This window comes from Leptodactylus fuscus, chromosome 9, assembly GCF_031893055.1.
Source record: "Leptodactylus fuscus isolate aLepFus1 chromosome 9, aLepFus1.hap2, whole genome shotgun sequence".
In the NCBI taxonomy this organism is placed as follows: Eukaryota; Metazoa; Chordata; class Amphibia; order Anura; family Leptodactylidae; genus Leptodactylus; species Leptodactylus fuscus.
In genome coordinates this window covers 53,271,663-53,289,365 of record NC_134273.1, presented here as the reverse complement: position 1 = coordinate 53,289,365, position 17,703 = coordinate 53,271,663, and the positions used below count along the sequence as shown (strand labels likewise).

The 17,703-nt window shown below is 42.1% G+C and overlaps 1 protein-coding gene across 9 annotated transcripts in view; it reads left to right on the top strand.

Annotated features, from left to right (window-relative positions):
* PRG4 (proteoglycan 4) overlaps positions 1 to 16,977 on the top strand; it is an 81,451-nt gene extending 64,474 nt beyond the window's left edge. For 4 of the 9 annotated variants that reach the window (XM_075286685.1, XM_075286684.1, XM_075286683.1 and 1 more), the window contains 8 exons: positions 5,085 to 5,243; positions 5,382 to 6,155; positions 10,454 to 10,534; positions 11,403 to 11,539; positions 13,955 to 14,111; positions 15,006 to 15,194; positions 15,609 to 15,734; positions 16,562 to 16,975. In XM_075286685.1, the coding sequence (XP_075142786.1) occupies positions 5,085 to 5,243; positions 5,382 to 6,155; positions 10,454 to 10,534; positions 11,403 to 11,539; positions 13,955 to 14,111; positions 15,006 to 15,194; positions 15,609 to 15,734; positions 16,562 to 16,662 (1,724 nt within the window). In that variant the 3' untranslated portion in view covers positions 16,663 to 16,975. Of the gene's footprint in view, positions 1 to 5,084; positions 5,244 to 5,381; positions 6,156 to 10,453; positions 10,535 to 11,402; positions 11,540 to 13,954; positions 14,112 to 15,005; positions 15,195 to 15,608; positions 15,735 to 16,561 lie in introns of all 9 variants that reach the window. The other 5 variants (XM_075286678.1, XM_075286677.1, XM_075286676.1 and 2 more) reach the window with 4 other exon arrangements.
* Positions 16,978 to 17,703: the final 726 nt, after the last annotated feature.

Genomic DNA, 17,703 nt, shown 5'->3' with positions numbered 1-17,703 from the left:
GACACATGTGTCATCTACATATTCAGAAAAAGTTAAAGAAATGATCACTGAATCTTTAAAGGAGACACTTTCTAGTGTAACACCAGGTGATGCCGTGACATCTAGTGTAACAGTACTTAGTCACACAAATGTAAAAGCGCACTCGACGGTAACCCAAGTAGATCAATTTAATGGAGCAACTAGCACAAAGTTACCAACAACCTCTGATGAAATGATCCACAGTGAATCTGTTACCAATAGGAATGACAACATTTTTACTGAAAATGTAGATTTAAGTGAGATGCCAACAGTTCCGGAAGCATCCATAGATAATACACTACATCAAACAACACATCAAGCCACAGTCAAAAACACACAAGACACACCAGACATCTCTTCTACTGAAGACCAGTCAACAACTACTACTGATAATATGAAACTTATAGCAGTAACCACTCTAGGCCCTAAAGCAACAAACACAAATGACATGCCCAGCTCTTCTCCTCTACTCGATACAACACACAAAGATAATTCATCACTTGTAGTGACAACTTTGTCTACACATGTAAGTGACCAGCCATCATCCACCATCACCAGGGTTAGCGAAACAACCAGAGAGGTAGCAAGCCCTATTAGTCCTACTCTGCTCATTGTGACAAATGAGGAACCAATGGTAACCCCTGATGGAACTAACACAGTGTCTGTAGACAATGAGGAATTACCATTAGGTACAGATCAGATGTTGGTAACTACTGAGGCTCCAGGCAGTCAGGAAACTCTAGCCCCTAAAGAAACAAGCACAAGTATCATCTCCAGCTCTTCTCCACTTCTCACAACAACACAAAATGATAAATCAACACTTGTAGTGACTGAAACAGGAGGCACAACACAAAGTCCACACACTCAGGGTCAGAAAAGCACAGAACAGACCGAGGCAACAACTTTGTCCACACATGTAAGTGACCAGCCATTATCCACCATCACCAGGGGTAGTGAAACAACCAGAGAGGCAGTAGGAACCAGTAATCCTACCATGTCTGATGTGACAAATGAGGACCCTATGCTAACCCCTGTTGGTACTAACACAATGTCTGTAGACAATGAGGAATTACCATTAGGTACAGATCAGATGTTGGTAACTACTAAAATTCCAGACAGCCAGGAAACTCTAGCCCCTAAGGAAACAAGCACAATTATCATCTCCGGCTCTTCTCCACTTCTCATAACAACACAAAATGATGATTCAACACTTGTAGTGACTGAAACAGGAGACACAACACAAAGTCCACACACTCAGGGTCAGGCAAGCACAGAACAGGCCGAGACAACAACTTTGTCCACACATGTGAGTGACCAGCCATTATCCACTATCACCAGGGTTAGTGAAACAACCAGAGAGGCAGCAAGCCCTATTAGTCCTACTCTGCTCATTGTGACAAATGAGGAACCTATGCTAACTCCTGTTGCAACTAACACAGTGTCTGTAAACACTGAGGGTTCAGATCAGATGTTGGTAACTACTAAAACTCCAGGCAGTCAGGAAACTCTAGCCCCTAAAGAAACAAGCACAAGTATCATCTCCAGCTCTTCTCCACTTCTCACAACAACACAAAATGATGATTCAACACATGTAGTGACTGAAACAGGAGGCACAACACAAAGTCCACACACTCAGGGTCAAGGAAGCACAGAACAGGCCGAGGCAACAACTTTGTCCACACATGTAAGTGACCAGCCATTATCTACCATCACCAGGGGTAGTGAAACTACCAGAGAGGCAGTAGGAACTAGTAATCCTACCACGCCCGATGTGACAAATGAGGAACCTATGCTAACCCCTGTTGTAACTAACACAGTGTCTGTAGATACTGAGGAATTACCATTAGGTACAGATCAGATGTTGGTAACTACTAAAACTCCAGGCAGTCAGGAAACTCTAGCCCCTAAAGAAACAAGCACAAGTATCATCTCCAGCTCTTCTCCACTTCTCATAACAACACAAAATGATGATTCAACACTTGTAGTGACTGAAACAGGAGACACAACACAAAGTCCAAACACTCAGGGTCAGGGAAGTACAGAACAGGCCGAGGCAACAACTTTGTCCACACATGTGAGTGACCAGCCATTATCCACCTTCACCAGGGTTAGTGAAACAACAAGAGACACAGTAGGAACTAGTAATCCTACCATGTCCGATGTGACAAATGAGGAACCTATGGTGACCCCTGATGGAACTAACACAGTGTCTATAGACAATGAGGAATTATCATTAGGTACAGATCAGATGTTGGTAACCACTGAAGCTCCAGGCAGTCAGGAAACTCTAGCCCCTAAAGAAACAAGCACAAGTATCATCTCCAGCTCTTCTCCACTTCTCACAACAACACAAAATGATGATTCAACACTTGTAGTGACTGAAACAGGAGGCACAACACAAAGTCCACACACTCAGGGTCAGGGAAGCACAGAACAGGCTGAGGCAACAACTTTGTCCACACATGTAAGTGACCAGCCATTATCCACCATCACCAGGGTTAGTGAAACAACAAGAGACACAGTAGGAACTAGTAATCCTACCATGTCCGATGTGACAAATGAGGAACCTATGGTGACCCCTGATGGAACTAACACAGTGTCTGTAGATACTGAGGAATTACCATTAGGTACAGATCAGATGTTGGTAACTACTAAAACTCCAGGCAGTCAGGAAACTCTAGCCCCTAAAGAAACAAGCACAAGTATCATCTCCAGCTCTTCTCCACTTCTCATAACAACACAAAATGATGATTCAACACTTGTAGTGACTGAAACAGGAGACACAACACAAAGTCCACACACTCAGGGTCAGGGAAGTACAGAACAGGCCGAGGCAACAACTTTGTCCACACATGTGAATAACCAGCCATTATCCACCTTCACCAGGGTTAGTGAAACAACCAGAGAGGCAGTAGGAACTAGAAATCCTACCATGTCCGATGTGACAGATGAGGAACCTATGGTAACCCCTGATGGAACTAACACAGTGTCTATAGACAATGAGGAATTATCATTAGGTACAGATCAGATGTTGGTAACCACTGAAGCTCCAGGCAGTCAGGAAACTCTAGCCCCTAAAGAAACAAGCACAAGTATCATCTCCAGCTCTTCTCCACTTCTCACAACAACAAAAAATGATGATTCAACACTTGTAGTGACTGAAACAGGAGGCACAACACAAAGTCCACACACTCAGGGTCAGGGAAGCACAGAACAGGCTGAGGCAACAACTTTGTCCACACATGTAAGTGACCAGCCATTATCCACCATCACCAGGGTTAGTGAAACAACAAGAGACACAGTAGGAACTAGTAATCCTACCATGTCTGATGTGACAAATGAGGAACCTATGGTAACTCCTGTTGGAACTAACACAGTGTCTGTAGATACTGAGGAATTACCATTAGGTACAGATCAGATGTTGGTAACAACTGAAGCTCCAGGCAGTCAGGAAACTCTAGCCCCTAAAGAAACAAGCACAAGTATCATCTCCAGCTCTTCTCCACTTCTCATAACAACACAAAATGATGATTCAACACATGTAGTGACTGAAACAGGAGACACAACACAAAGTCCACACACTCAGGGTCAGGGAAGCACAGAACAGGCTGAGGCAACAACTTTGTCCACACATGTGAGTGACCAGCCATTATCCACCATCACCAGGGTTAGCGAAAAAACAAGAGACACAGTAGGAACTAGTAATCCTACCACGCCCGATGTGACAAATGAGGAACCTATGGTGACCCCTGATGGAACTAACACAGTGTCTGTAGATACTGAGGAATTACCATTAGGTACAGATCAGATGTTGGTAACTACTGAAGCTCCAGGCAGTCAGGAAACTCTAGCCCCTACAGAAAAAAGCACAAGTATCATCTCCAGCTCTTCTCCACTTCTCACAACAACACAAAATGATGATTCAACACATGTAGTGACTGAAACAGGAGACACAACACAAAGTCCACATACTAAGGGTCAGGGAAGCACAGAACAGGCCGAGGCAACAACATTGTCTACAAATATAAGTGACCAGTCATTATCCACTGTCACCGTGGGTAGTATAATGACCAGGGAGATAGCAATCACTATTAATCCTACCCTGCTCATTGTCACAAATGAGGACCCTATGCTAACCCCTGTTGGAACTAACCCAGTAGCTGTAGACACTGAGGAATTACCATTAAGTAAAGATGAGTTGTCAACGGTTGCTGAAGTTCCTACATTGTTTAGCACCCAAGACAGTGAGGAAACAAGCCATGTTTTACCAATTTCTTTGTCAAGAACAAGCAATCACCCATTTGGGTTAAAAGATAATACTATAAACCCTGAGTTGGTTACAGATAGAACCACCAATGCAGAGCAACTGAGAACTGGCATCTCCGCAAAAGAACCCACTAAAACCACTGAGGGCGATGACAGTTTTACTACCCTTTTGGATAAAGATATTAGTATTGGTCAGTCACACTCTTCACCAGAGAGCACACAAGGAACTTCAATAATGACAACTGGTGAAAGCAAACCTATGACAACTGCGCCCAGCAGCCAGGGAGATCCAGTTACTTACGCTACAACAAACAAAGATAGACCAACTTCTACATCTTTTAGATTGTTAGAAAGACATTACACAACTGGAGGAACTGCAGATTCTTCTAGAACCAAGACTTTGTCTATTATAGCTACCACTAGAGCTCAAGATTTACACACAATTGAAGCAAATTCTGAAAATGAACAAGCAACCACTGAATCTACGGAAGTATTTTCAGTTACTATAAAGGACCACTTACTGAGTACTCTGCTTAATATAGATAGTGGCAGAATTAAGACTGCCCATAGTACTATCACCCCAAAGTATTCTCCGCGTCCTCATAACACAAGCAAAATATATGTATTAGAAGGAAGTAGCACTCAAAGGCAAGGATTAGACAGTACTGACCAAAACGTCCCTACAAATGCAGTTTCAGCTTCAATAATTGAGGCCAACATCACAAATACTAAGCACACAAGCTCGATATTTACAAGCACATCATACATGAATTTACATGACCCTTCTTTTAATTTTTCAGCGAGCACAATGAAAACTCCCCAGGATCAAAGCACAGCAGGTTCTAGTGGTATAATCGACACAACAGTATCTGGAAAATTACAGGAAACCACAAATACACTGTCCTCTAGTAGCAAACCAGTGGATCCAACAACACAAACACTGCCCATCACTGATAATGGTAAATATATAACCCCTAAACAAGCGACTGGTACATGGCACAAAACCAGTGTTTCATCTAAATTTACCGATAACCCACTTGACCAGAGCACTGGCTATTTTGTGGCAAACACTAATGTAATGCCTTTCTCTACCACAGCTACTACACAGAAAAGTGAACAGGCACAAACCAAGGAAACAGTAACGCAAAGTGATATCACAGTGATTAGTACGTCAACCACAAAGCATTCAGATCACACTATGTCATCAAAAGCCACCACGAAAGGGCCAAGTGCTGCACCCCAGCAAACTGAGCAACCTGTTAAACTGACGGAAGAACCTGAAGACAAGTCTGAGGTTTCTACAATAATGAGCACTGATAAACAAACACCAACTCCAGCAAAAAGCGTCATTTTTGAGACCACAACTGAATATACAGATAAAGACGACAACGAGATGTCCACAAAATCTGTCCAGCCAACAGAAACGCCAAATCCTAAAGACTATCTTACAAACAAGCCATTGCAACCTGAAGAGATGGAGCATGCTAAAACCCCCAAGCCCTCTACAACTAACCCATATCATATTTGTGACTTGATTAAAGATGAAGCGATTAAATTGAGAATATCAGATGATGACCTTCAACATGTAATAGAAATATGTAATGGCATGCAACAACAATATCAGCTTGTAAGTACACCATCTCCAGACGTAAAGCAGCCTAATACAGATGATAGAAATACTCCCTCGACTGACCCAGATCTGGTAACACCTAACGGGAACCAACCAGGAGTAAGAATCGTTCAGATTGTGGAGGAAATATATCGGAGGATGAATAGCTATCCAATGATAAATATAACAGTAATACGTGGTTACAATACACATAAGCCAACAAAATGGTTATTGCTACTTAATAAAATCAAAAGTGCCAATGGTAAGTACAATCTCAACTTACTTATTTTAGTTTTACGTCCATCTTGCTTAAAGGAGTTGTTCAGCTTTAGCAAATAAATGTTATTGCTTGTATGATTTGTAAGTTATACGATTTTCCCATATACTTTCTATATCAATTCGTAACGTTTTTCTAGATCTGCTTGCAGAGATTCATTGTTTACTTTTAGTAGATAAAAATCAGTCCACAGTCACGTGACATAAAGTCTATGATTAGAGAAGAGCGAACACTGTTCGGAACAGCCGTTCCGAACAGCACGCTCACAGCACGCTCCCATAGAAATGAATGGAGGCGGCTGGCACGCAGGGGGTTAAGCGGCCGGCCGCCGGCAAAGTCTGTGTGCCAGGTGCTTCCATTCATTTCTATGGGAGCGTGCTGTTCGGATCGGCTGATCCGAACAGTGTTTGCTCATCTCTATCTATGATCACATGATCTGCGCACATGACCATACACTGTTTTATCCACAAAGATCTAGAAAATCAGAAGGAATTGATACAGAAACTAACTTTTCATTATACAAACAGTAACGTTTATTTGCTGAACCTGGACAACGCCTTTAGCATGCAAGAATCTGTTCACACAGTCATCATGGATTCTGTTTATAGCCTAGTAATTAGAGATGAGCGAACACTAAAATGTTCGAGGTTCGAAATTCGATTCGAACAGCCGCTCACTGTTCGAGTGTTCGAATGGGTTTCGAACCCCATTATAGTCTATGGGGAACATAAACTCGTTAAGGGGGAAACCCAAATTCGTGTCTGGAGGGTCACCAAGTCCACTATGACACCCCAGGAAATGATACCAACACCCTGGAATGACACTGGGACAGCAGGGGAAGCATGTCTGGGGGCATAAAAGTCACTTTATTTCATGGAAATCCCTGTCAGTTTGCGATTTTCGCAAGCTAACTTTTCCCCATAGAAATGCATTGGCCAGTGCTGATTGGCCAGAGTACGGAACTCGACCAATCAGCGCTGGCTCTGCTGGAGGAGGCGGAGTCTAAGATCGCTCCACACCAGTCTCCATTCAGGTCCGACCTTAGACTCCGCCTCCTCCAGCAGAGCCAGCGCTGATTGGCCGAATTCCGTACTCTGGCAAATCAGCGCTGGCCAATGCATTCTATTAGCCCGATGAAGTAGAGCTGAATGTGTGTGCTAAGCACACACATTCAGCACTGCTTCATCACGCCAATACAATGCATTAGCCAGTGCTGATTGGCCAGAGTACGGAATTCGGCCAATCAGCGCTGGCTCTGCTGGAGGAGGCGGAGTCTAAGGTTGGACCTGAATGGAGACTGGTGTGGAGCGATCTTAGACTCCGCCTCCTCCAGCAGAGCCAGCGCTGATTGGCCGAATTCCGTACTCTGGCCAATCAGCGCTGGCCAATGCATTCTATTAGCCCGATGAAGTAGAGCTGAATGTGTGTGCTTAGCACACACATTCAGCTCTACTTCATTGGGCTAATAGAATGCATTGGCCAATCAGCGCTGGCCAATGCATTCTATTAGCTTGATGAAGCAGAGTGTGCACAAGGGTTCAAGCGCACCCTCGGCTCTGATGTAGCAGAGCCGAGGGTGCACAAGGGTTCAAGTGCACCCTCGGCTCTCCTACATCAGAGCCGAGGGTGCGCTTGAACCCTTGTGCAGCCTCAGCTCTGCTACATCAGAGCCGAGGGTGCGCTTGAACCCTTGTGCACACTCTGCTTCATCAAGCTAATAGAATGCATTGGCCAGCACTGATTGGCCAGAGTACGGAATTCGGCCAATCAGCGCTGGCCAATGCATCCCTATGGGAAAAAGTTTATCTCACAAAAATCACAATTACACACCCGATAGAGCCCCAAAAAGTTATTTTTAATAACATTCCCCCCTAAATAAAGGTTATCCCTAGCTATCCCTGCCTGTACAGCTATCCCTGTCTCATAGTCACAAAGTTCACATTCTCATATGACCCGGATTTGAAATCCACTATTCGTCTAAAATGGAGGTCACCTGATTTCGGCAGCCAATGACTTTTTCCAATTTTTTTCAATGCCCCCAGTGTCGTAGTTCCTGTCCCACCTCCCCTGCGCTGTTATTGGTGCAAAAAAGGCGCCAGGGAAGGTGGGAGGGGAATCGAATTTTGGCGCACTTTACCACGCGGTGTTCGATTCGATTCGAACATGGCGAACACCCTGATATCCGATCGAACATGTGTTCGATAGAACACTGTTCGCTCATCTCTACTAGTAATGACAGATGTGTTGGACTTTTTTATTTTTTAATATATTTTGGCGAGCTTCAGTAATCCCATTGACTTTAATGAAGTCTCCCTGTTTACCATTATATTTGGAAGACTCCAAACATAGTGGAAAGGCCGAGTCCCTTATAGAAGATGTCAACATAAATGAGAACAGGGTCCAATCCTATTTCCACAACCTTCTACATCATTTGTGATTTTATAAATCTTCTTACTATTTACCGTATTTTTCGGACTATAAGACGCACCGGACCATAAGACGCACTAAGGTTTTAGAGGAGGAAAATAGGGGAAAAAAAAATTTTAAGGAAAAAAAATTGGTGAAATATTTAATAACCTAATAATATAATATTTCACCAATGTAAATAGAACCGGGGGCTTTCGGACACAGGGATACCAAATGTGTATGTGTTTCACAGTAATGTTTTTGTTTTATATGTATTGTAGGGCTATGGGGGTGATTTGAACATATCTATCTAATCTATCCTATCTATCTATCTATCTATCTATCTATCTATCTATCTATCTATCTGTCTGTCTGTCTGTCTGTCTGTCTGTCTGTCTGTCTGTCTGTCTATCTATCTGTCTATCTATCTATCTATTCTATCTAATCTCATCCATGGATGGAAAGAGACACCCTGCAGTGAAGCTATGTAAGAAGAGAAAAAGGGGCGGGCCAGACTGGTGAAGGAGGTGTGGTTTTCTAAGCAAACTTGAAAACACACCTCTTTCACCCGTCTGGCTCGTCCCTCCTTCACTGCCTCTCAGATCTTGCTCCGGCAATGAAGCCACACAGGCAGGGAAGTAGGGGCGGGCCAGACGGGTGAAGGAGGCGTGGTTTCAAGCTTGCCGAGAAAACCACGCCTCCTCCTCCCTTTTGGCTCACCCCTCCTTCCCTGTCTGTGTGGCATTATTGCAGGAGCCAGATCTGAGAGGCAGTGAAGGAGGGACGAGCCAGACGGGTGAAAGAGGCGTGGTTTTTTCTGCAAGCTTGAAACCACGCTTCCTTCACCTGTCTGGCTCGCCCCTACTTCCCTGCCTCTCAGATCTCGCTCCTGCAAACATGCGACACAGACAGGGAAGGAGGGGCAGAGCAGGCAGGCACCGTGCTGCTCTTCTTTTCATTCGCACAGACGGGACACAGACGCTGCGCACTCTGCATTCGGACTATAAGACGCACACACATTTTCCTCCCATATTGGGAGGAAAAAAAGTGCGTCTTATAGTCCGAAAAATACGGTAGTATATGTATAGAGGATATTGCATTGTGAAAGTACTATACTATTTATTTGTAATATATCCTTAGCTGGAGCACATCCCTATAGTGTAGACATTATTGCCGCACTTACTTTGTCTGTACTGTACATCTTTACTTACTTTCATATAGTTGAGATTAGGTAGGTGGGATATTTTAATATAGTGAGAGTCAACATAGTAAGCATGTTACACCCAAATGGTTATAATCACTGTACATATAATATAGTACAATATGATAAAGCAAGGACCGCTGAGAGATAAAATGTCTGCCAAACTAATGAAACTTTAAGAAGCCAAGATGTCTCAGGGGTCGGGGAATGTATCAATAGTTCCGATTTAGAATGGAACAGTTACAAGTGGATGAGGCAATGGGTAACATGACTCATAATGCATAAACAACAATCTGGCACAGACTGTTAACTTGACTCTTTCAATGGGTTTTCAATGACTTTTATTGCTGTCTGTTATAGAATGTCAGAGGACAGAAAGTTATCACACTACAGAACGTCGAGTTAAACAGTGCTACATCCTTAAGGTGTTGTGTAAGTCAGAGAAGGCTAGACTCCAAAGATATAAAGAAAGAAGAAGATCTACTATAGATATCCTTATCTTTCAACAAAGAGAAAGAATGTGCTTTCCTATATGTTCAGAAAAGTCATGAAAAAGAGGCGATCAAAAAAGTCCTCCAAAAGCAAATAATGGATAAGCAGCTCCATATTCAGACCAATAGGAAAGGAGTCAAAAGGGAAATGTATATCTAATAAAGGTGTAAATGTTAAATCCTAGACCCACAGAAGAATTTGTGCATTGGAAAGCCAGTAGATGGGATGACTACTCTGCAGAATGGATCCATGGTGGTGTTTCGAGGTAAGTCAGTAGATTTTACTGAAACTACCTTCGTCTGTAATAGTATGATCTCTGTGCTGGTCTGGGTCTTTTACATTCCTCCAGAAAACATCTATGATTATATATTGTCAGTTTGACCTGTCGCTAAACATTGAGAGAAGGATCAGGGAATTGGGAGAAGGATCAGGGAATAAAACGTAACTTTTAATTCACATGGTTTACAATAATTATGCCAGCATAGCGTCCTCCTTCTTAGGACTAATTCTTAGGGCTTAGACTCACTCCTGATTAGGCCTGAATGAATGGACCTAATTGGGAGTGAGTCTTGCGCCGCGGACGCCGCTGCTGAGTCAGCCGAGGAATCCGTGTGAAGATAGGGTGTGTCTCTTCTTTTTCCCGCTAGCTGAAAAAAATCACTAGCGGGATAAAAAACCGAACTGCTCCCACTGAAATGAATGGAAACGTTTTTTGCAGGCGGATTTTGAGGTGGATTCCGCCTCAAAATCCACTTGCAAAAAATGCAGTAGATGAGTGGATAAGGTTGGATGAATGCACAGGTTCATCAAGTCCAACCTATAACGCTATAGTGTTGATACAGAGGAAGGCAAAAAAAAAAAACATACCATGAGGCTTATGCCAATTGTCCCATGTCAGGTGAAAAAATTCCCTTCTTGACTCCAATCTGGCAATCAATATAAAACCCGGAATCAACTTGTCCTTACCAAAATCTAAAACCCATAAGCCATCATATTTTTCTGTTAGAGAAAGGCATCCAGATCCTCTTTGTACTCACCACTGCACATTCCCATATACAAAGTCTTCCATCTAGGCTCCCTGATATGTTCCCATGCTATCTAGTTCTTTATCATAAAATGTTGGGTAATTTCAGGTCCCTACTTTTGGATGCTGAATCAAGAAGGCGTGATGGGAAGTCCCCGTAAAATTAGTGAAGTTTGGGGAATTCCATCACCAATTGACACAGTATTTACTAGATGTAATTGTGGCGGCAAAACCTTCTTTTTCAAGGTAAGAAATGATGAAGTTTTCAGTGTAACCAATGTGAATGTCCTGATGCCTTTGGCTTCAGGGTCAGAATGTGTAAGATTTAACAACCCTGTGATATAATTCTTATTACCTATTTTATACTCTTTTATCATTTTGTTATACATGGAAAATTTTTTTAAAAAAGTCTTGCTACAAAAAATATATCCAGGCCTGACAGATCTGTACAGTGGCTTTCAAAAGTATTCATACACATTGAACTTTTTCACATTTTGTCACCTTACAACAACAAACTTAAATATATTTTAATGAGATTCTAAGTGATAGATCAACCCAAAGTAGCAGATAATTGTGACGTGGAACAAAAGTGATAAAATAAAAATCTGAAAAGTGTGACATAAAAAAGTGTTCAGCCCCCTATACACTGACACCCCTAAATAAAATCCAGTGCGTACAATTGTCTTCAGAAGTCAATGAGTTAATAGAATCTACTGGTGTGTAATTGAGTCTCAATATAAGGGTCCATTTACACAGAGTTTTTGGGCACTGATTTTGATGCTGAATCTGCATCAGAATCCACGTGGAAAAATGCCTCCCCATAGAGTTCTATGTGTTCCACTCGCTTTATTTTTCCACTCGCAGAATTTTTCCACTAGCGGAAAAAAAGCTTCCTTCAGGCGGATTCTGCCTGCAAAAACCAACACTGTTAATGGGAGGCGGAAAATCGAAGGCGCGGAATTGGCAAAAACCATACGGAAAAACTGCTAGCAGTTTTTTCAAGGTCCATACACTGTGCTGGAGGGAAAAAAAACCAAAAACTTAAAAAAGCCTAAAAAACTGCTCCAAAAACCTCTTCAAAAACTGATTACCTAATTCCTGAAGCAGATTTTTTCCTCGCCAAAATCCTTGATCAAAAAAACCCTAAATAGAGATGAGCGAAAAGTGAAATATTCGATATTCGTTTCGAATAGCCCCTCAATATTCGACTATTCGAACGAATATCGAACCCGATTATAATCTATGGGGAAAAATGCTTTGTTTCAGGGGAAGCCACACTTCGACTCAGGAGAGTCACCAAGTTCACTATGACACCCCAGGAAATGATGCCAACACCCTGGAATGCAACTGGGACAGCAGGGGAAGCATGTCTGGGGGCATCTAACATGCCCAAATACCTGTATTACGCCACTATCTCGTCAGGATCCCTGTCAGCTTGTGATTTGTGGGAGCTGACTTTTTCCCATAAGAATGAATTGACCAGTGTTGACTGGTTGAATGCCATACAGAGTACAGCATTTGGCCAATCAACGCTGGTTCTGTTGGAGGAGGCGGAGTCTAAGATCGGTCCACAGCAGTCTCCATTGTGGTCTGATCTCCATTGTGGATTTTTGAGCTCAGCGCACACTCAGCTCTGCTACATATCTGGTGTAGCAGAGCTCAGCGCACGGCCAGCTCTGCTACATCTCGGGTGTAGCAGAGCTCAGCGCACACTCAGTTCTGCTACATCTCGGGTGTAGCAGAGCTCAGCGCACACTCAGCTCTGCTATGTCTGGGGTGTAGCAGAGCTCAGCGCACGGCCAGCTCTGCTACACCTGTGCACTCAACACTGCTACATCTGAGATCGGACCACAATGGAGACTTCTGTGGACCGATCTTAGACTCCGCCTCCCCTGGCAGTACCAGCGTTGATTGGCCGAATGCTGTACTCTGTATGGCATTCAGCCAATCAACGCTGGTCAATGCATTCCTATAGGAAAAAGTCAGCTCCCACATATCGCAAGCTGACAGGGATCCTGATGAGATGGAGCCCCAAAGAGCTGTTTGAGTAACATTCCCACGTAAATAAAGGTAATCCCTAGCTAACCCTGCCAATACATCCATCCCTGTCTCACAGTCTCATATGACTGGAATCTGAAATCAACCATTCGTATAAATTGGAGGTCACCTGATTTAGCCAGCCAATTACTTTTTCCGATTTTTTTCGATGTCCCACCTCCCCTGCACAGTTATTGGTGCAAAAAAAGTGCCAGGGAAGGAGGGAGCGGATACAAATTTTTAGTGCGTTGCCTCGTGGTATTTGATTGTAATTGAATACCTCGAACGGCCTGATATTCGATCGAATATCAATTCGATCGAACGCCGTTTGCTCATCTCTAACCCTAAATACTCCGGTACTGTGAAGGCTTCAGTGGCTTGTTAGAGAACACTAGTGAACAAGCAGCATCATGAAGACATTCACCACATTGCTGTTCATTTTTTCCCTCTCATAACATAAAACATATAATTCTTCTATAAAATAAACCACTTCCAGTGCAATTCTATGCATATCTCTACCCGTAGGCTTGGATTTTTGATTGTTGACATACATTCACTATAAAGAAGTATACAGTTCTAAAGGCGTAAGTTCTTTTGTTTATCTTGTTTCCTCCATTATAATAGGGTTCTCGCTATTGGCGTTTCACAAATGATGTTATGGACCAAGGTTATCCAAAAGAAATTATTAGAGGGTTTGGTGGTCTCAGAGGTAAAGTAACCGCTGTACTGCCCGTCGCTGGATTTAGAACAAGGCCAGAGTCTGTCTATTTTTTCAAACCAGGTAAAAGGCAATTGTTCTTATATATGTGATCTACCATCTTGTCAGTCATAGACAACACTGTAAAGAGCATCGAAATAGAAAGTAATTATTATGCCACAACAAAAGGGAGCTTTATTCATTTTTAGTGACACCTGGAAGCTGTCATTGTTGTGTTTTATATTTCAAATAAGATTTAGACCCCTGTGCACATAATTGAGTTTGCATCCAATGTGGGGGCCACGTTTGCAGCAGAATGCAGTTGGGCGATAGTCGGAGGAGCACCCTAGTGTTATCCAAGTGCATTCTATGAAGCATTCACATCTCTGGGGGCTTCCAATCCATTCTGTTCCTATGACATGGAGCAGGATATATCATTTCAGGAACATTGATTTAAAGATACAGATCAACTATATATTCAGGTCAGACGCTCTTTAAAGTAGTTATCTGGATTAAGATATTGAAGGTTTATCAGATTATCAATATCATATGGATAGGGGTCTGACACCTTGCTGTGTGAAGAGGTTACAGTGCTCAGATGAGCCCTGCACTTTTTCACTGCTTACCAAGTTCAATGTCGTACATTGTATAGTAACGGTTTTTGATACTCCTGCTCAGACTCCTTCACTTGAATGGGACTGAGGTGCAAATAGGTTATTTTGCCAATGAACATGATATGAAAGGCCTGTAAATTGAATGCATCTGCAGCTTCGAACAGTTAATTGGTGGGTTTACCAGGTATTGACCAGATATTGATGACCTATCCTAAAGAAAACCCCCAAGTAAAGCTTGAATACTATTCTCTTGTCTACACGTCATGGCAGTGTATGAGACAAGAAAGAGATCTGATACCTGTTAGATATGAATATATAATGTCATATATGTAAAATTCTTCTGATGCTTATTGCTATTTTACAGGTGGTTTTGTTCAAAAATACACATTCCGACAGGAACAAGCCAAAAAGTGTACAAAGAAGAAGCGTCCTAGCGTACAATACCCTATTTACTCACAAAAAATTCAGACTGTAAAGTATCGTTTTCCACGGAATGTAGTGAGACATCGGATCCAGATCCATCGGACTTACACTGCTGTACAACAGCCACTAGGTGATTTGCTTGGTTTGCCATAATCAATATAAGACATATTGGATGAATGAGCAATAGATACTATACGGCTTATTTGGAATCTTTATGCACTTCCTGCATTTAGAAAAGTCACAACTAAGTTTACATTGGACGAGAATAGTCATTGCACTTTGGTATATGAAACTGAATAATGCATGTTTTATGCAACCAGCCACCTCAATGTTAAAGTTTCCATATGGTTTCTGGTTGGTTAAATATATACAGTGTGAAACTGCAACGTTTTAAATGTATTGGTACCATTTTAGAAAACCATGGTAATAAGGTGTGCCTTTTATAGAATTCAGCCTATTCCATCCCTAACATCCATTGGTCATTGCACCATTAGCTATATGTATTCAGGGTCAGTAATTATTGTTGTTTAATGTCTCTATATAGGAGTTCTTCATCAGCAGGCTTTAGTAAGATCAACCTGGAGAGGAATTCCAAATAACATCATCTCTGCTGTATCACTACCAAACTATGGAAAGCAGGATGGCTTTGACTATTATGTCTTCGCTAAAGGTAATTATCAAATATTTCCAGTATGATTGTTGATAATTATAAAATATCATTTTAGAAATCAGATCATTTTGCTCACAATTGTCTTCTATTAGAGATGAGCGAGTAGTATTCGATTGAGTAGGTATTACTACGGTACTACGGTACTACGGTATTTGAAATACTCGTACTCGATCGAGTACCACTCGCTATTCGAATGGAAAAGTTCAATGCAGAACCAGCATTGATTGGCCGAATGCTATACAGTCGGCCAATCAATGCTGGTTCTTCCTACCTTTAGAAGTTTTGTGCGTGCAGCTTCCCCGCGGCGTCTTCCAGCTCTGAATTCACTCTGCCAGGCATCGGGCCTGGGCAGAACCGACTGCGCATGCCCGCTTGTAGTACGGACATGTGCAGTCAGCTCTGCCCAGGCCCGATGCCTGACAGAGTGAATTCAGAGCCGGAAGACGCCGCAGGGACGCTGCAAGGAGAAGACTTCTTGGAGAATCCAGCCCAACCCTCACTCGTGGACTTGGTAAGTATAATTTGATCGAACATTGCCTACCCCTGAAACGAGCATTTTCCCCCCATAGAGTATAATAGGGTTCGATATTCGATTCGAGTAGTCGAATATTGAGGGGCTACTCAAAACGAATATCGAATCTCAAACATTTTACTGTTCGCTCATCTCTATTTTCTATATGAAAAAGGGGGTTTCTAAAAATTTTTTAAATGATCCCTATTTCATGAAGAATACCCTTATAGCATTGCAATATATCAAGGAGGGGGGTTGTTTCAGTTTTTCTTTCATTGGAAATACACATATAATGGACTGTCATTTTTGTTTTCAGATAAATATTACAACATTAACATGTCAAGTAAAATAGCAGCGAAACCTCTAGCTGGTTCTGAGCAGAAAACTACGAAGGACTGGTACAATTGCAAAGAATGAGAGGACACAAGGAGGCTACTACTATAACAGTCAACTCCATTATCAATAAACTACTCTGCTTTACTCTGAAAACAATGCAACATTGTAATCTCTGCTGAAAACAAGTAAACTACTAAGATGCAACCTCCTACAATATTTCTGTACAACCTGAACCATTTGTCTTAATATTTATTTTTAATCACGCAATTTACAATTACCGGGATACATTTGTAAGGAATATGTGAAAATGAAACTTTTTTTCAAATTAAAAATCATATATTATTGTAATTTTATGGTCCCATTATTTTGCAGTATTTCCAGATTTTGTATCATCTGTAAAACAAACATTATTATTGGAGACTCTTCTGCGCTCATACTTTTGCAGTAAATAACTCTTATTAAACCTGTGTTTTTTATTTCTATTAGTCTGATGGCAAACCCATCCCAGGAACTGCTCCTTAGTAAATCTTTGTTTGGGTTGCCAAACCTAGACGTCATGACTCCGGGTCAGTTAGAAGGCTTGAGTAGCCAGGGCTCTGTAAATTGAACAAAGAAAATTGTGGCATCACAGGCTAGAGGTTCCAGGAAATAGCTTGGGGTCATGCGTCCATAAATGTGAGGGGATACATGTCCTCTTGGTCAGATTCATGAAGTCACAAAATAACGTTGATTGTGTACCCTCCTTCTGAGGCACTCCACTGCCAGACTTAAACAGGTCTGTTATTTTACTTTATCTTATCTTACTTTATTTTTTGTTAGCCTGTTACCCATTTGTATGCCAGTTGTGCCTGCTGTGGGTATATTGGTGTCTTATCTTAAGTGGCAAGTGGAAGCAGCTGTGTGTTTAGCTATGCAATTGTATGGGTCGCTTCACCCTTACATAGCCTAGTGTCACAGGTATGACCACGGAGGGAATGTAGAAGTGGAGTTCCCCTTTTTATGATCACATGTGTATGTGTGGTGAATAAGGTGTACAGATACTCCACCAAATTGGTATACAGTCAGCAGACATATCTGTTGTGAGCCCCATAAACAGAAAAATAGTAAGTGGCTGAAAATCTT